We start from the raw sequence: 16,520 nt of genomic DNA, 5'->3' as shown, positions 1-16,520 counted from the left end.
ACCACCCAGCCCCTGTCTCCTCAAACCTCGCTTCAATACGACTTTTTATTTCCTCCTGTCCCTATTAATCGCGCGTTACAAGCCACCGATCGAAGCTGCCAGCCCCTTTCTGACCGACCACCCACAGAAGGATCTAACGAAGCTTGGATGGCAGCCGCAACACATTATCGACAGGACTCCCTCCCTCGCCCTAACGCTACTTGTCCCACGCCTCCAGACCTTCACGCAACCTACGATTCAACCTTCCCTGTATGCATCACATGATCCCCTTTGATTTTACCTTTTTTATAATACGCAAGCAACCCGCCCACCTAAATCTACACCTACACCTACACACAAGCACACGCACAAGCACACGCACACACACACACACACATATATATATATATATCTATATACTTACTTACTTACTTACTTACATACAAACAAACACATACACCCGCACTCCCACTTTTAATCTCCCACTCATACTCTCACACTCACTCTCATACTTACTTATATATATATACACACACACAAACACAAACTTGCAATGGCACTCGCACGTACTCAACTACATGCCCGCACACACATTCAAACTTTCAATTACACGCACAAACACACAGTACAGTTCATGCTCTTTTATATTTCTATCTTTTATATCCCCCCTTCATATTAGAACTCTCTAACAAAAATACCATGTCTTCATTTTTCTTTTTTATTTATTTATTTATTTATTAGTTTATTTATTTATTATTATTATTATTATTATTATTATTATATATTTTTTTATATATTTTTTTTTACGGTCTGTGAGTCAATCGTAACTTGGTTTTGGCTTTTTAAGAAAGGAAAAGGAAGATTCTCTTCAAAAAAAATATTGTTACAAGAAGAAGGAAAAAGAAAAAGTTTTGAGTGTACTACCTCATCGGTATTTTCTTGTTATTTTATATTTTTTATGATATATTTTACGTACATATAATAGAGTTTAATGGGAGGACAAAAAGCACGAGCTACACAGAGAAAAGAGAAAAACACCAAAAAATGAAGGTCTATACACACACTTACACACTTACACACTTACACATGTACACACTTACACACGTATACCCATACGCACTAATTATGTGTATATATTTATATAGCGGTGATCAGAATTTACACTTACATTTTTTAAGGTTTTTACTGAGCTTGGAAGTTGAGATATAACCTAAAAGACATTATATGTGTACGTGCGTATGTGTGTATATGTATGTTGATACATAGATAGATAGATAGATAGATAGATAGATAGATAGATAGATAAATACACATGTATACGAATTCATGTGTGTATGTGTTATATATACATGTACATGTACATAATTAATCATTAATCACATAACTGTAATAGTTGTAATAATTGTATTAAATCATGTAATTATGTGACATGGAACCTTCTTTTAATATACACATATATACACATACTTGTATAGGCTACTTGGTCTCTGTAAAGTCTTGCCAATAATTAACAGCCAACCACTTGCAAGAATATCAGCATACAAAGAATAGACAGTTGATAATAAGGACACTAATAGAGGCTTGTTTGAGAAAAGTTTGATTTGACATTATTCAAGACAAATTTCCCGAACACCATCAGTCCATTTACTCCCCCAAATCACACTTTTTCTATTTCTCTTTCTCTGCACACAAACAGACACATAAATCAACCACCCCCTTTTACTACGTCAGGATCTGTTGAGGAATGTAGGCCAGGCTTTTGATACACACAAGTTCAATTATATATATATATATAGGTCTCACTTTTATACACCCCCCAATATATATATATATATAACCAAGAGAGAGAAAAAGCCTAAACACCAATAGCCTGTTGTGTCTAGTATCGAAACAATTTATTACTATACAGCTTTCTTTTTTTTTTAAAAAAAAAAGCTTAAAGGCCTTTACATTGTATTAAACTATCAGAATGTGTATACACACATACATATATATTATGAATTTGGTTTACAAAAATATGTACTTTATCCTTTTTGTTCTAAAAGCATTTATAAGCCCTCGCTAACAAAAGAGGAGGTTATTAATACTCCACTTTTGTCCATTCATCTGTAATATTATAGATTAATGTACCATTTCGTTTGTAGAGCAAAAAAGAAAATAATAAATAAAATAAATGGTACGGATCTAAATTCCAAATATATAGCATATAACATAAAGATCGAGAAATATATATATATATTTATAAAGGGCTTTACAAATAACATAATTAAAGAAAGGAAAGCGAACAATATATATATATATATATACCGAAATATCCACTGATAAACCGCTTTTTATATATTATATTTCAAATAGATGCTTTGAAAAAGTCAATTCTATCAAGTATGTTTTAGCTAACAAAAAAAAAGGCACTTTCCTCACTCCCCCCCTTTTCTTTCTTCCTTTCTTTCTTTCGTTTTTTATATAGAAAATCCAGAGACCAATGAACCCTTTGAGGGAGCATTTCTTTGAATTTGATCTTTTTCAATCCGACCACCTGTAATTTACCACTTGGAAGATCCTTTTATTTTTATTGTCATTTACAAAAAAAAAGTCTTTTTTTTTGTTTATTGACTTTTATATATAAAAATCGAAAGAATAGCAAACAGAATATAGATTTTGTTTGTTCAATTATTTTACTCTTGTCTTTCTCTTGTTTCTCGAATTATTCACAATTAAGGTCTCTCTTTATTTCTCCACTCCAGACCATAAGAAAACAACAATAGAAACAAGAGCAATCATTACTATCAATAATAGCAGTAATTTTTGATTTTCTTCCTTTCCTTGATCTTTTAATTACCATTCTGTAACATCTTTTCAAAAACCACAAAAGCCATAAAAAGGTAAAGATACAATACATAATTCATTTCAGTTGAACTAGTGATATAGATAGATATTTATTTATCCACAAAACTTATTAACAAGAAACCCCAATAGCCATGACTGTAACTAAAATCAAGCTGATTACCCCTCCAGCTGTCGGAATCCAAACCTCTCGCTCAACTCACAAAGACACATCTATGTGTAAGTTCTCGGTCATTTATCTCTACAGGCACTTTACCGTTTTTACTAGCTCATATATTTATATCTATCTATTAGATATGGACTATGAAACCCTAAACCTGGACAAAAAGCAAACCTTTGCATTCACAAATCTGTATAGCACATCAAATATATACCAACCTCGCTGCTCAACATTCGCCGATAATCCTCGTATAATCCAATGGAGTCCTTCAAAGGGAGCCGAAGGAGAAACACTCTCGATTATTCTGGAACAGCCGCTACCTTCAATGATACACTCTACCGCAACACCAGTTGATAATCCACCCATGAAAGTGCTTTTTGGAAATATATTTCTTGACACTATACAGCAACAACACATCATTCCACCTGCTGATCCAAGACAAGACTCTACACAAATGCTGTGGACAACCTTGATTGCACGCATCCCATATATTCCAGAATCTCAAAATTTCGAGCAGAATAAAGTACCCATCATAATATGCACCTTTGCAGACGAAATGATGACACTAGAAACAAACCATTGGCCGGTAGGAGACTTTGTACTCTTGAGAAAAACAAAAGGTATTTGGGACTTGCTTTTTGTTTAATACAACAAACGTTTGAAAGTAAAATAAATTTCCGTATTACCAAACTCAAGACCACAAAGATACAAAGATATACATAGAGAGCAAAATATGGTTTATTAAAGTAGTACAATAAAGAGATATACGACAAACCACCCCCCAAAAAAAAGACATACACATACAAATCCAATAAAACCTGAACAATTCTTGTGATCACACTAGAATTCATTCGCAAACGATCATTTGAAACCACTGATGAGCCAAAAAGCCCTTGCCATAAACGTTATGATTCGTCTACTCAAGATGGTAATGCACAAAAGATATATATGAAAGAACAGAAATTAGAATTATTAGGGGTATTCCCTAAAAACAAAAACAAAAAAAAAAGGTATTCGAAAAGAGGTATTAACCAAAAACGATAAAATGCATATTTTTTCCCCCGTTAGCAATGATTCGTGCATTCGATTTGAATGATCTGGAAATTATCTTGCTTCTTGCTCCTGCTATTGTAGCCAACGAAAAGCCTGCAGAACTACACTCGACCCAAATAGCATCTCAGCACAACTTACTAACATCATCTTTGACTGATACCCCATATTCTCAGATAGCCTTTAAAGAAAGTGATCTTACACTGTATTCTCAGCCGTCGTCAACATTCTCTTACTCTTCGTCTTCTTCATCTACTCCTAATGATCCCGGCACATTCCTAGACCAGAGTCCTAAAAACCCGTCAATATCCTCAGAATATAATATTTCGACAGCTATATCTAACTCGTTCTCAACTCCACAACCAAAAGACACTTGCCATTCTCCCTTCTCGGAAACTAACTACAGCTACAGCAATGTTTTTAATTTGCTGAAGTCGGCTGATGTGGACAGCAACAGTCCCAAGAATATATACAGTTTGACCTCAAATATTCATCTCAATACCTACACCTCTACCTACACCGATACTGATACTCACACCAACACTGATACCAATACTAATACTAATACTAATACATACAATGACCACGAGAATACACACTCACAGAAAACGTCTGCTGATAGACTCAAACAATTCAGGCAGCTGCAGTCCACTCAAACATCAGATTCATTTTCCTCATCGACGTGTGCTCAAACAAGAATCGATCAGATCTCAAACAGCTCAAACGACGAAACAAACATGAATCGGATGTCACATTGCTCATACCCATCTCTGGAGCGAATAGCTTCTTCCGTAGATGCACACAAGCTCTGCGCCATGTTGACCAAACCCTTTGTTAACAAATCCATCAATAATGATACTGATAACGCAAATAACAATAGTAGTCTGGTAAATTCAGATAGTCGAGTAATAAAGAAAGAGTTGAGTATGGTAACATTACCGACAAATCAAGATTTCGATGCGCAGCAAAAGAACCAAACACAAATGCACCACCACCACCACCAGCATCAACAAAATCAACAGCATAAAACGCATGATGTGCACCATTCATTACTACACCAACAACCAGCTGTAACGCACAAAGGTCGTTCTACTCATATCCTTGCTACTCAGCAAACCCAAATGAGTAAACAGCAAAATCGGCCACAACCCAAACCAAAGATATCTCGTAACAGCCAAATTTGCCAATATCTGAAGCGCCCTATGCTACAAACAATGCATCAACAGCCTCTTCCACACAATAATGCAAGCCAGCAGGACCTTGATTTTCAATCTCAGCAAACTGGGAGCAATTATGTTGCGCATAGTGCTCGAAATCCTTATTTCTCTTGTACCCAATCACCAGATCTCTCGTTCTCTAACAGTCTGTTTCCTCGAAGCTATTTTCAAAGCTGTTCCAATGAAAGTATCCACACCAATCTTCTTTTCGAAGATCAAAGTATAAAAAAGCTGATGGAAATACCGGAATATCCGACCCACCAACACAACAGTTTGTGCACTTCTGGGATATATGCTCTGCAAAACCCCTTTGCGCAGAATCCGCGTTTAATTCAATACCCGAGAGCTTCTATGAATTCATCAATAGCCCCCACAGCATTTGACAGCCAGACATCATCACAACGCGTCTCTAGTCAATGCAGTCAAACAGAGCTCCCTCAAGGTGAATCTTTATCCTTTGTGCGTGAGCCTCATCACCGCCGCCTCCATGATTCCCACCAAGTCCAGTCTCTTCAGCAAAACCAGCGCCAATTCAAAAACAGTCCAACCATAGCTACCAATGACCGAGTGAATAGACAACAGCAAGACAAGATATCGATGTACTATCCGTTCATAAACGTATTATGTAAGGCCGACCTAGACTTTACACCGGACTTTATGGACATGACTCGAGATTGGACTGTCGAGGAGATACAGAATTCGCGCCGGATTGTGAGGTTCTGGAGAGCTCTGAATATTGAGACCAATCCAGATGGAACTGTTGGCCATGCCCAGTGTTTCTTTGAACCTGTGTCTGTACAAGATTATAAGGATATTCAAGCTAGCAATGCTTCTGCTGCCGCTGTGGCTACTGCTATGGGTAATAACACACTACCTAAAGCCAGTACATCTACTACTACTACTACTACAACAACAACAACAAGAATAAAAGCTATGACTACTGATATTACCAACAATCTTCTTGCAGGTCAACTGGATATCTCACCTTCAAGACTAACTGATGTTAGACTACGTAACTTGGTTGTTTCTTGTATATATTCTGCAGAAATCAATGACTTTATCATCACATCTGTGGACTGTATCCATCTGATGGAAGGTCTGGTGGGCGTCGAGTTTACTGTAGAAGAAAAGAATCGGATCCGACGCAACCTCGAAGGACTGCGGCCAATCACGGTAGGAAAAGGCCGTCCTGAATATGCTGCCTTTTTCCGCTTGATAATGAATTTCCCCGAACCACGGCCTCGTAATATCGAAAAGGATCTAAAGGTGTTTTTGTGGTCTGATCTAGAAGAAGCCTTGCGAAAAATCATCAAAAAGTACACACCAAGTTACAGCAGTGCGGCAATTATCTACTCGGACTCAATTTAATACCTTTACCTACGTACCTACGTACCTATATATTTATGTATCTATGTATCTATGTATTTGTCTAATTATCTAACTATTTAACTATTTATCTCTTTAACAAAACAAAACAAAAAACCAAAAACAGGCCGAGATTTGGTAAATTTCTCTGGCCTAGAGGCCCTAATCTGTTCTTGTGAATTTTATGTATTTTCTTACATTCTTGTCTATATTTTTCCTTTATTTTTTTCACACTATTGCATTGCTATTTTTTACTTTCTTTCTTTTAATTAAAATTATTTCTAATATATTTTCTGTTCAAAGTGTTTAATAAAGCCTTATTTACTCATGACCACACAAAATCATATCATTCACAATTAATTGCACGCCATAAAATAAATATAACCAATAAAAGTAAAATACTTCTTTTGATAACTCGATCAAGCTGATAACACACAAGATTTTTATTATTATTCTTTTAAATAAAAATATAAGTAATATGTTCTGCTTTATATATACGTGTATATATCGAAGTTAAAAGAAAGCAATGGTGTTATTTAGTTTCTAGGTCAATAGTTTTACTGGTCTGACAAGTAAAAGCCGTATACTTTATAATTATAGATACTAATGGTTAACTAAGATTTATAGTATTGTAAATCGATTCATCTCATAAAAATGTTCTTATAGCCGAGAACCCCGGGCACATACAGAAAAAAAATCAATACTACAGCTAATTATTACAAAATAGATACCATGTCAAGGTATCTATTCACATTGTCTGCAATTAGAAATGAAATAATACACCATCAGACTTCTTTATTTTTTCTCTGCTATTAAATTGAAACAGTCCGGAAGGGGTCTTTTACTTATTTATTTATTTAAAATATAAGAATAAATAAATAGTTGTCAAAGATGGCAAGACTAAATACCTGATTGTTGAATTTACTAAATACCATTTTCTCTACATATTTAAAGAAGCCATTCTAGGATTTTACTTTATTTCTTTTCCAAAAAACCTTAATAACCTTTGAAATGAAGGAAGAAAAATAGCTGGAGTAAAACTGTCTTTTGATGTCTATAAAAGAAAATATACGATATAATATTCTAGAAATGTAATATGACATAATATTGATAAAAACTATCTGCAATAGCCTGTTCAAATATTTATATTTATATATAGCGGTTGTAGGTATAGTAAACATCAAATTAAAGCTTTAGCGATAGATCTAAACAAAATAATTACAATATAATTAAAAAAAGTTATTGCCATGATGATTATAGACAGCGTCAAATGAAGCCTTTCGTTAAGAGTTTCTTCGGAAACAGGTATATATCTTGTTATATTGTCTTTAGTTATAGGCATTAGTCGAGGAGATGTTATCGAAATAGTAAACCGAAGGCTTGTCAATGGAATTTTCCAGCTAATATGGTTGGCTCTATTTGCAAGGTCGGCTGGGTAGATGAACTTTTCGTCGTCGTCGTCATCTTCGCTTTCATATATGTGATCTGCATAGTTGAAAATGTATTCTTTATATGAATCTTTTGTACTTTCGTAAAAATACTCTTTATCTTCTATAAAAGTTCTGATGGAACTGGACCAGGGTTCAGATGTGGCAACTGGTAAGGATACACGATCTATGTTGTCAGCCAAATATTCGCCTTTGTGTTTCGGCATACTGTTTCCAAAGCTGTCCGGGTTAGATATGGCTGGTTTCTGTGTATCGATGAGCATCGTGGGGTATTCTTGTGAACGGGTAAAGTAGATGGCGGCATTTGTTCCAGTAGAAGTACCCAGCTCTAGCCGATCTTTTGTAATGGTAAAGTGTCTGTATGAGATAGGTCGGCTACCGTGGGTTCCCTTGAAAAATATTGAGCGAAACGAGGAGAATCTGTAATCTGAGGATACTGCATCACCAGGACACAGCACGTAGGAGGTGTAAATAAATGCAAGTAGTGAAATGAAAGGTAGTAGGATACCAGAGTGATACATTTTGCGTCTATAATAGAATATAAGAATAAAAGATAATAAAGGTCCAACAAAAGCACAACCAGTATTTCTTAAAAACAAACAAGCAAACAAGCAACAACTGAATTGAGATTTATATATACATTCAGCATTATTACTTTGCTTCTTTGTTAAAAAGTTACTCTTAGGAGGACTGTTTGTAGGGACTGTCGTATTTAATACTATGAAAGGATAGTTTGAATGATCTCAATATCTTGTAGTTGGTTACGGCTTGTACATTTGCCTAGAAGATTAAATTATGTCTACCACATATTTCTTCAGTGTTGGTGGTTAAATATGCTTCACTATTTAACGATTTTTTTTTTCTTTTTTTTCTTTTTTTTCTTTTTTTTTTTTTGATGTTTAAACTTACAAGTATTTTGGATTTTGCAAATACCTAGTTTATTAAAGTCAAACATCAAGTACTTTGTTGGTGTTGGGAAAGGGTTATAATAGTAAGATTATAGCCATCTATATTCCATTGCATACCAAAAGGTTTAAATACATATTACGATATCATGAATACTGTATCTACTCGTGGTCAAGTACCAAGATATTGAAATCAATCTGCTGCATTCTTATATATTTCAATTAAAGAGCCTGTAGTTAGAATAAAGCAAGGTCTGCTAACCTTCATGTGTCTACATTATCTATTAATTTACTAAAAAAACATACATTTATGACAGAAGTATTGCCAGAAAGAAAGGATATCATTCATGCCAATTAACTATTGATCCATTTTTTGACACCTCCGTTTCAAAGTAACCATACTGATACGGTATTAAAGAAAAATGAAGAAAAGAAGAAGAAAACAAGGGAAAGAAAGTGCGTTATTAAATTTTTTATTTTTATTTCTTCACTTCTTCTTCTTGGGGCTAGGGACAGAAATGGCGTAAATATCCTTTCCCTGTCTGTATTGCTCCAACCATCCCAAAATGTACCTATGAAAGAAATATGTTAAATAAAATATGTATATAGATTTATTTCCTCATTCTTATACAAATATCTAACTTACTTTCTCTGCTTGACACTGATACCATCGTTCTTCATGGTACGGCTATCGGCAGTGAAGAGCTTTTCCCAGGACTATACGTTCACAAACACACACAGACAATCATATGAAATTAAACACAAATAGCCACACAATATACCCTCATTTTTTTTTAAATATTATACCTCAAATTTTCCAGCATTTTCTTCACAACCGCGACCAATGGCCTTTAGGAACCCCTCGACATCAGAGACATTGCCTAAATTTTCAAGAAAATATTTTAATTTTTTTTAAATTTTTAATAAACGGCTCTAATTTTTAAGAAAATAATATGTTGCTACCTCTGGGTTGGGGGACAGTAGCAGCACGACCAGTAGCAGTGTGCAATGAGCGTACGTTTCTAATGAAGGGGGTTCTGACAATGGAAAACATGGTGCCTTAACCTTGACTATCCCTGCATTTGCGTCGAGGTCTTCTAAATGATAGTCGCCAAGCCACTCTTGTGACCGTCACACAAAGAAGAGTGAATGAAAAGGAGATTGCATAACGTTTATTCCTTCAATCCTTCATTCATTAATTTATTCGTTTTATAATTCCTTCAAAATAAATACCCGTATTTTGGCTGTCAAAAATACGAGCAAGTCGAAAGACTATATAAACTGGAAAAATAAGCGTTTTAATACGTACAAAGTTTACATTTATTCTACTCAATTTTACCGCACAAAAATAAACTTGCAATATTAGAGATAATCCAAGACGTGTCTTTTAATCAAAGCATAATAAGGTTCTCCGAATTTCACCTTATTTCGTTTTTGGGGGAGCCACATAAATTGTTCAAATACTAAATATGCTATATTTACAATCTACTATGAAGAGTTAATGGAAAAATTAATAAATGTATATACAAAAAAAGAGCTATTTTCCCATTAAGAGTATATATATATATATACTTGTATATGTAAAGTTAATTCATCAGTCTAAAAAAATACATTGCAAGCTGGGATTTCTCCTTCATAGATGACTATTGAATAATTGGTATCCGAAAGTTGAAATAGGGTTCATTGCGTGTGAATACTGAATTACGTGCATACTCTGAGCGACAGATGACAAAATGTGTATTCTTTTTTTCAACCTTTGTGTTTATTTATCGTTGTCACTGTCACTCTCGCTACCACTGCTTCTGCTTCTGATTTTTTCTCTATTACTTCTTCTTTTATCGCCTCTGTCTCTGCTGTCTCTTCTTCTGCTGTCTCTTTCTCTGCTGCCTCTTTCTCTGCCGCTTCTTTCTCTGCCGCCTCTTTCTCTGCTGCCTCTTTCTCTGCCGCCTCTTTCTCTGCCGCCTCTTTCTCTGTCGCCTCTTTCTCTGTCGCCTCTTTCTCTGTCGCCTCTTTCTCTGCTGTCTCTGCGTGCAGGTCTTCTGCTTCTGCTTCTGCTTCTGCTTCTGCTTCTGCTTCGACTGCTGCTACTGCTGTCGCTGCCGCTGTCACTGTCGCTTCCACTGTCACTGTCGCTGCTGCTTCCGCTGCTGCTTCCGCTGCTGCTTCCACTACTGCTTCCACTGCTGCTATCACTATCAGTATCACTACCGCTGCTTTCTTCTGGGCGACTTCTCTTCATGATTGTTTGAGGAGCGGTGCGCAACCATTCACGCAATTCCTGGGTAAGGGCACCAAGACCAATACTGGTCCAGTAATTGATAGCAAAACGGGTGTTCTTTGGATTGTCTTTGGGGAACATTCCTTGGAAGTAATCGGCCATGTAGGGGTCGTCGATACGCTCTTTCAGCTTCTTAAGACCAAGGAACTCGCTGATTTCCTGAAAAAGGATCTTTGTGAAAATACGCGATGCAGATGTCGTTTCATCCTCTGTAAGGCGAATAATAGAGAAACATGTCCAAGCAAGAGAATCAGTGTAGAACAAATGGGCAAAAAGCTTAGCAATATTTCGAAGTCTGTTGGTTTCATAACGATGGACGGTCTCATAAACTTCTGTGAAAGCTGAGGTAAAGTTCTCACACCATACTCGGTTCATTTTACAGAATCTTTCGGCAATAAGACCATAAAACTTGAGGAAAGTACGTTCTTGGGAGCAACACTCAATAATCATATTACACAATTCGATCTAAAAGACATTGGGTATACATGTAAGAAATTCTGTTTACAAATATTACAATACCGTTTTCGAATACCATACCTCTTGTCCTTCACGAATATCAAGCTTCATAAGTTTGTGACAGCACTCCTCAAAGTCAACACTGGACATGACAGTCAAGTAAATTCTTCTTCGTAGTGCGATAATCTCGGCATTTGTCTCGTCCTGTATCTCCATTTTCTTTTGTTCTGCCTCTTCGTCACTCTCATCGTCCTCTTCTTCTTCTCCACTCTCGTCATCGCTATCAGATTCATCATCCGAACCTTCTCCTAAAATTTCGGCTTTGATTTCGCTATATTTCTTTTCATTTTCTTCATAATTTGGGTCGAACTTGAAAACGTTTAAGTCATCCTCAACCTCGAGATCTTCGTCGTCAAGTCCAATATAATGTGTAATTTGATCTTCTTCTTCTACCAAATCCAATTCCTGGAGTATCGGCTGGTTATCTTTGTATTTGTCTTTGCGAACTTGGAAAAGAACTTCAATCATATATTGGATACGCTTATCAATCTGACCCTCGTGCAGAATTGCTCTAAAGCGTTCATAGATAGCATTGTTGGGTTTTGGAGACACATTGGCAAGATGTGCGCCTACTTCGCGCATAAATCCAACTGCAATCTCAACTGAATCGTCTGTAGGTCGTTCTAGTAAAAGAGCTAGGATTTGGAGAGCAAGAATCTCGTGGGCAATCAGCTGATTTGTAAGGTGTGCAATAAATGTCGAAACTGCCAAGCACACAGTCTATATATATACAAAAAATAAAGTAAAATAAAGATAAAAAAATAAGTATATTAGTGAGTTTATCCAAAAAGAAACGCATGTTGTAAGGGCTACCTTGTCATTACGACGAAATGCACGTCTGAACTGTACAACCAATCGTGTCAGTAAAAGTGCACCAACAGCAGGAAGTTTTGTGTTGATCACCGAGGCTACGGCCGCGTAAACAGGTGTAAAAGGTAAACTTGCACTTTGGGCTTTCATCATACTACGGCAAAACAAACCACGGCCACGAACCAAGTTTTCACCAAACAGTTCGGGTATAAGCATCTTAACATTGGACTTGTTGACTTTGTTGATAAGACCATTAATTGATTTCTTTAATGCCTCCCAGGTAATGCGTTGGTATTGTTCACTAGATCGGTCGGTAACGTTCTGTTGCATCTGTCGCAGACGATGGGGTGGGATATACGCACCACCAGCACGCGTCGTCAGCTTCATCGTCTCCATTTCCTGAACAGGATCGAGTCTTGGTTTCTTTGCCACTTGTTCTTCATGTCTTGCCATGTCGGGGTTCGTTACGTATGCGTCGATGAGATGTGTGTGATTGTAAGAGGAGATCTTTTTTTTTTTAGGATTTTTAGGATTTTTTTTTTAATTGGATGGGAGCGCCTGGGCCAGTCGTATTCCCTCAAAACGGAGCGCAGTTGGTCAAACAAAAAATTAGTGCTGACATCATCGATAGAAACTGCCATTTTTGGAGGGTTTGAATACTAAATTATATATTATGTGTATATATAAAAAGTAAAGGAAAAGAAATATCGGATAAAAATTACCTATATCTTTAAGAAAACCAACTTAACATGTCTAATTCATCAGACAGTGAGAATTCCAAAAAAAAGGAAAAAAATATATACCAAGAAAACAACAAGCAATTTGATGATTTTCGTCAATCGTCTGATGAAGATAGTCGAGAGATCTTCGATGATTCATTGAATAGTCCTGTAGAGCGTGGATCTTTATTGATTAAAACTGGAGTAAAGAGACAAAGAGATCCTAAGGATGTCTCGGGAAATCATAAATCTCGTCATACAATGGAGACAGATCATGCCCATGTGGAAGAAGATAGTCCGCATTCATTTACTTTGGCGCATAACATTGCTGAAGATAATCCAAGCAATCCTGGATCGCCCATTAGATCAAATTCAACAAATGAACTACGCTACCGGGAAGAGGATCTTAACTCTCCATTTGAGCTATTACGTGCATTTAGTAGATGTAGGTAGAAGTTTCTTTTTCTCGTCTTCTTCTTTCTCTTCTTCTTTTAGTCTCAAAGAGCAATTATGTTGGATGTAGTGCGTGAATAATAATGTGGCTTTATTCATACGCAAATAAAAACATATGATATAGTGTATCAATTAAGAAGAACCGAAGAACGTTTCTCGGATGAAAGTGAACAATTACCAACTACCATAAATACTATATCAAAAAGCTCGGAAAAAGGAAAAGAGAAAGCTACCGATATTGTAGACAAATCACACATTAAGCAAACACACCCAAGACAAGAATCAGTTCCATCCAGTCAAGCTAAAGGTCTTGAACAACCACATTCTAGACAGGATTTTGTACAATCCAGTCTAGATAAATCCTTTTATAAGCCAGCATCACGGAGTAGAATTTCGGGTAGACCAAAGAAGCAAGAGCCTATTGATAAAAGTCTTCCTCGTCCTCTCTTTCTTTTACGCAGAAAAAATCGTCATCTTGCTCCGGATGAGCCAGAAGAAACTTTATCATCAATAAGCTACCATTCTGACACAGACTTCAGCCGACTAGACCACAGATTTTACAGCTATGGTTCTTCAGAGTCTGATCGACCACCTGATGCTTCTCTTGATGGTCAAAGTATACTTGGGGAGCTTGGAGATCTTCCTCATGGTTGGCAGTCGCCATTTCAAGAAGACCAGGAGAGGTCAGAAACCTCTCAACTTCCACCACAGCCTTCATTGGTTGACATCTCTTTAGATGCCGAGAGTCAGGATATAATTGAGCCACGATCACAAGAAGATTATGGATACGATGGTAAGAGATCTAAAAATGTAGCGTGCTTGTATAAATTTATCTAAATATTTTATAAGAAATGCAAGATCCAAACATTCATGAAGAGATCGATTTCCCTGGATTCGATGATGTGATAACAGGCCGAGAAGAATCTCATGAGTATGCGTTTTCTACTACAGTGTTTATTTTAATTAACGAGCATTTATTTTAGGCAAATTCATGATAAATTATCACCAGAAGATTTGGATATTTTTCAGAATTACGAACAGTAAAGCATTTATCTTGAATCACACACATTTACTAGCATATCTAATTGGTATCTCTGGTAGACCACGCCATTACGATCGAGTTCTTCCTAGCCAACGCTTTACTGAACGCAAGATAGAAGAACGTGTGCAAGCAAATCTTGACGGAGTAAAGTACGGAGCTACATGTGAAATAATCCACAATACTTATCCATGCTTTACTGAATTTTGATAGAATACCCCCTGTGATGGCAATTGGGAATTTAATGCAAAGGCGAATCTTCTCTAGGTTTACTGACAAAAAGATTGAACCGGGTGCTGTTCAAAAGATCATTGAGGCGTAATTATAAAAGTCTGGATACCAAAAAGATCCTGCTTCTAATGTACCCTTTTTATTGTGTAGGAGTGAGCTATTTTTTGAGCAAATGGCAGACGATCTAAAAGCTTATACAAAGCATGCCTCACGTAAAAAATTGACATGCGAAGATATGAAACTATTGATGAAAAGGTAACAAATTATACGAAAGCATTTATAAAAGTAGTATCCTAAAAAAAAATCCGTAAATAATTTTGTAGGCAACGACTACTAACAGGAAAACGAACCTTAGAAGTTGTAGCTCACGAGTATCTCCCAAGGGAACTATATGATTTAGTGTGTATATCTGCTACAGCAGATAATGAGCTCTACCCTGAAAGTGTAGAGTAATGTAAAGCCACATACATTCATACACATACACACACACATGTATATATACTAGCAAAAAAATGTTTTTGAATACCAAACATTAATTTTAGATATATTTCATCGCTCATACACAATAGCATCTTGCTTTTGGATGAAACGCATAAAACCATTATTATTGCAAACTGTTAAAAAAACTGTGTAAGGTACGGTGATGACAACTACGAATTTACATAGAAGTAGACATTTTTCTACTTTAATACCCCGGAACTCCAGCCGGCGCACCCAAGCTTAATACCCACTCAGTACGCATATGAAGACGCTCTTCTTTCTTCTTTGTCAAGACAAGTATCTTATTATAAACTGTCTCGGTATTTTCATTTCAAAGAAAAACTATAATTACTTATACATAATACAATATTTTTTAAAGCTAGACTAGATGGTACAAATCCATTTCAATAATTACGTACGTGCATATATCGTGATTAAATCCTTAAGGCTATGTTATTGTTCTTTTTGAATAGTTCTGTTTATTTGATTTTTTTTTTGAATTTTGCTATCACTGAGATGTTCGTTTTTCTATTTAGAAACTCTCTACAGTGAAACTTTTTCTACTTTTCTGCAAACAAAAATGAGACAAAATATATACTGTACCTTATCTGAACGTGATATTCTAGACCTTTACGGTGAACAGTTCAAGAGATATTCATTAAAAGATATGGCGCGTATAATATAAGCTTACTAGCTGGTGTGAAAGTAACTAATTTCATTATTCATGTGCTATCTAGTTAAAGAATTATTTTAGTTTTTGAAATTTACTTTCGAACTTTTTAGAAATACCTGAATAGAAGGATCCTTTGGAATAGTAATGTTGATGCATAGCAGACAAGCCAAATCTCCTGAGCACTGATTAACAAAGTTAAAGGGTAATTGTCAGCCCTGGGAAGGGATCAAGTCGTAGGAGAATTGTCAGACCAGAGACGTTATCTTTATAATTCCCTCAATAACGTAGTCCTATTGTCGAGTAAGCAAGATGCTTACGCCAAGTCTGTTCGTTAAAGTATATCAACTTGAGTC

The 16,520-nt window shown here is 36.0% G+C and overlaps 5 protein-coding genes across 5 annotated transcripts; 2 read left to right on the top strand and 3 right to left on the bottom strand.

The window, feature by feature from the left end:
* Positions 1-6,234: 6,234 nt before the first annotated feature.
* On the top strand, positions 6,235-6,585 carry PHYBLDRAFT_103343 (hypothetical protein; the record flags this gene model as incomplete). Its single annotated transcript, XM_018427762.1, has 1 exon — positions 6,235-6,585. A coding segment is annotated over one exon (351 nt), but the record flags the coding sequence as incomplete, so codon positions are not given.
* A 1,113-nt stretch (positions 6,586-7,698) lies between these two features.
* Positions 7,699-8,584, bottom strand: PHYBLDRAFT_161412 (hypothetical protein; the record flags this gene model as incomplete). Its single annotated transcript, XM_018434397.1, has 2 exons — positions 7,699-7,746; positions 7,838-8,584. The coding sequence occupies 2 exons, from the start codon at positions 8,582-8,584 to the stop codon at positions 7,699-7,701; spliced, it is 795 nt and encodes a 264-aa protein (XP_018298812.1).
* An 871-nt stretch (positions 8,585-9,455) lies between these two features.
* Positions 9,456-10,022, bottom strand: PHYBLDRAFT_61822 (hypothetical protein; the record flags this gene model as incomplete). Its single annotated transcript, XM_018440859.1, has 4 exons — positions 9,456-9,540; positions 9,615-9,685; positions 9,776-9,849; positions 9,932-10,022. 4 exons carry the CDS (start codon positions 10,020-10,022, stop codon positions 9,456-9,458), a joined length of 321 nt encoding a protein of 106 aa, XP_018298811.1.
* Positions 10,023-11,213: 1,191 nt separating this feature from the next.
* Positions 11,214-12,953, bottom strand: PHYBLDRAFT_11102 (hypothetical protein; the record flags this gene model as incomplete). Its single annotated transcript, XM_018428190.1, has 3 exons — positions 11,214-11,711; positions 11,784-12,482; positions 12,576-12,953. Coding segments are annotated over 3 exons (1,575 nt in total), but the record flags the coding sequence as incomplete, so codon positions are not given.
* Positions 12,954-13,321: 368 nt separating this feature from the next.
* On the top strand, positions 13,322-15,635 carry PHYBLDRAFT_161409 (hypothetical protein; the record flags this gene model as incomplete). Its single annotated transcript, XM_018434396.1, has 9 exons — positions 13,322-13,736; positions 13,869-14,537; positions 14,594-14,675; positions 14,728-14,784; positions 14,846-14,935; positions 14,997-15,101; positions 15,165-15,269; positions 15,338-15,463; positions 15,557-15,635. The coding sequence occupies 9 exons, from the start codon at positions 13,322-13,324 to the stop codon at positions 15,633-15,635; spliced, it is 1,728 nt and encodes a 575-aa protein (XP_018298809.1).
* Positions 15,636-16,520: the final 885 nt, after the last annotated feature.

This window comes from Phycomyces blakesleeanus (genome assembly GCF_001638985.1).
Source record: "Phycomyces blakesleeanus NRRL 1555(-) unplaced genomic scaffold PHYBLscaffold_1, whole genome shotgun sequence".
In the NCBI taxonomy this organism is placed as follows: Eukaryota; Fungi; Mucoromycota; class Mucoromycetes; order Mucorales; family Phycomycetaceae; genus Phycomyces; species Phycomyces blakesleeanus.
The sequence above is the reverse complement of the archived record's forward strand: the minus strand, read 5'-3'. Positions and strand labels throughout refer to the sequence as shown.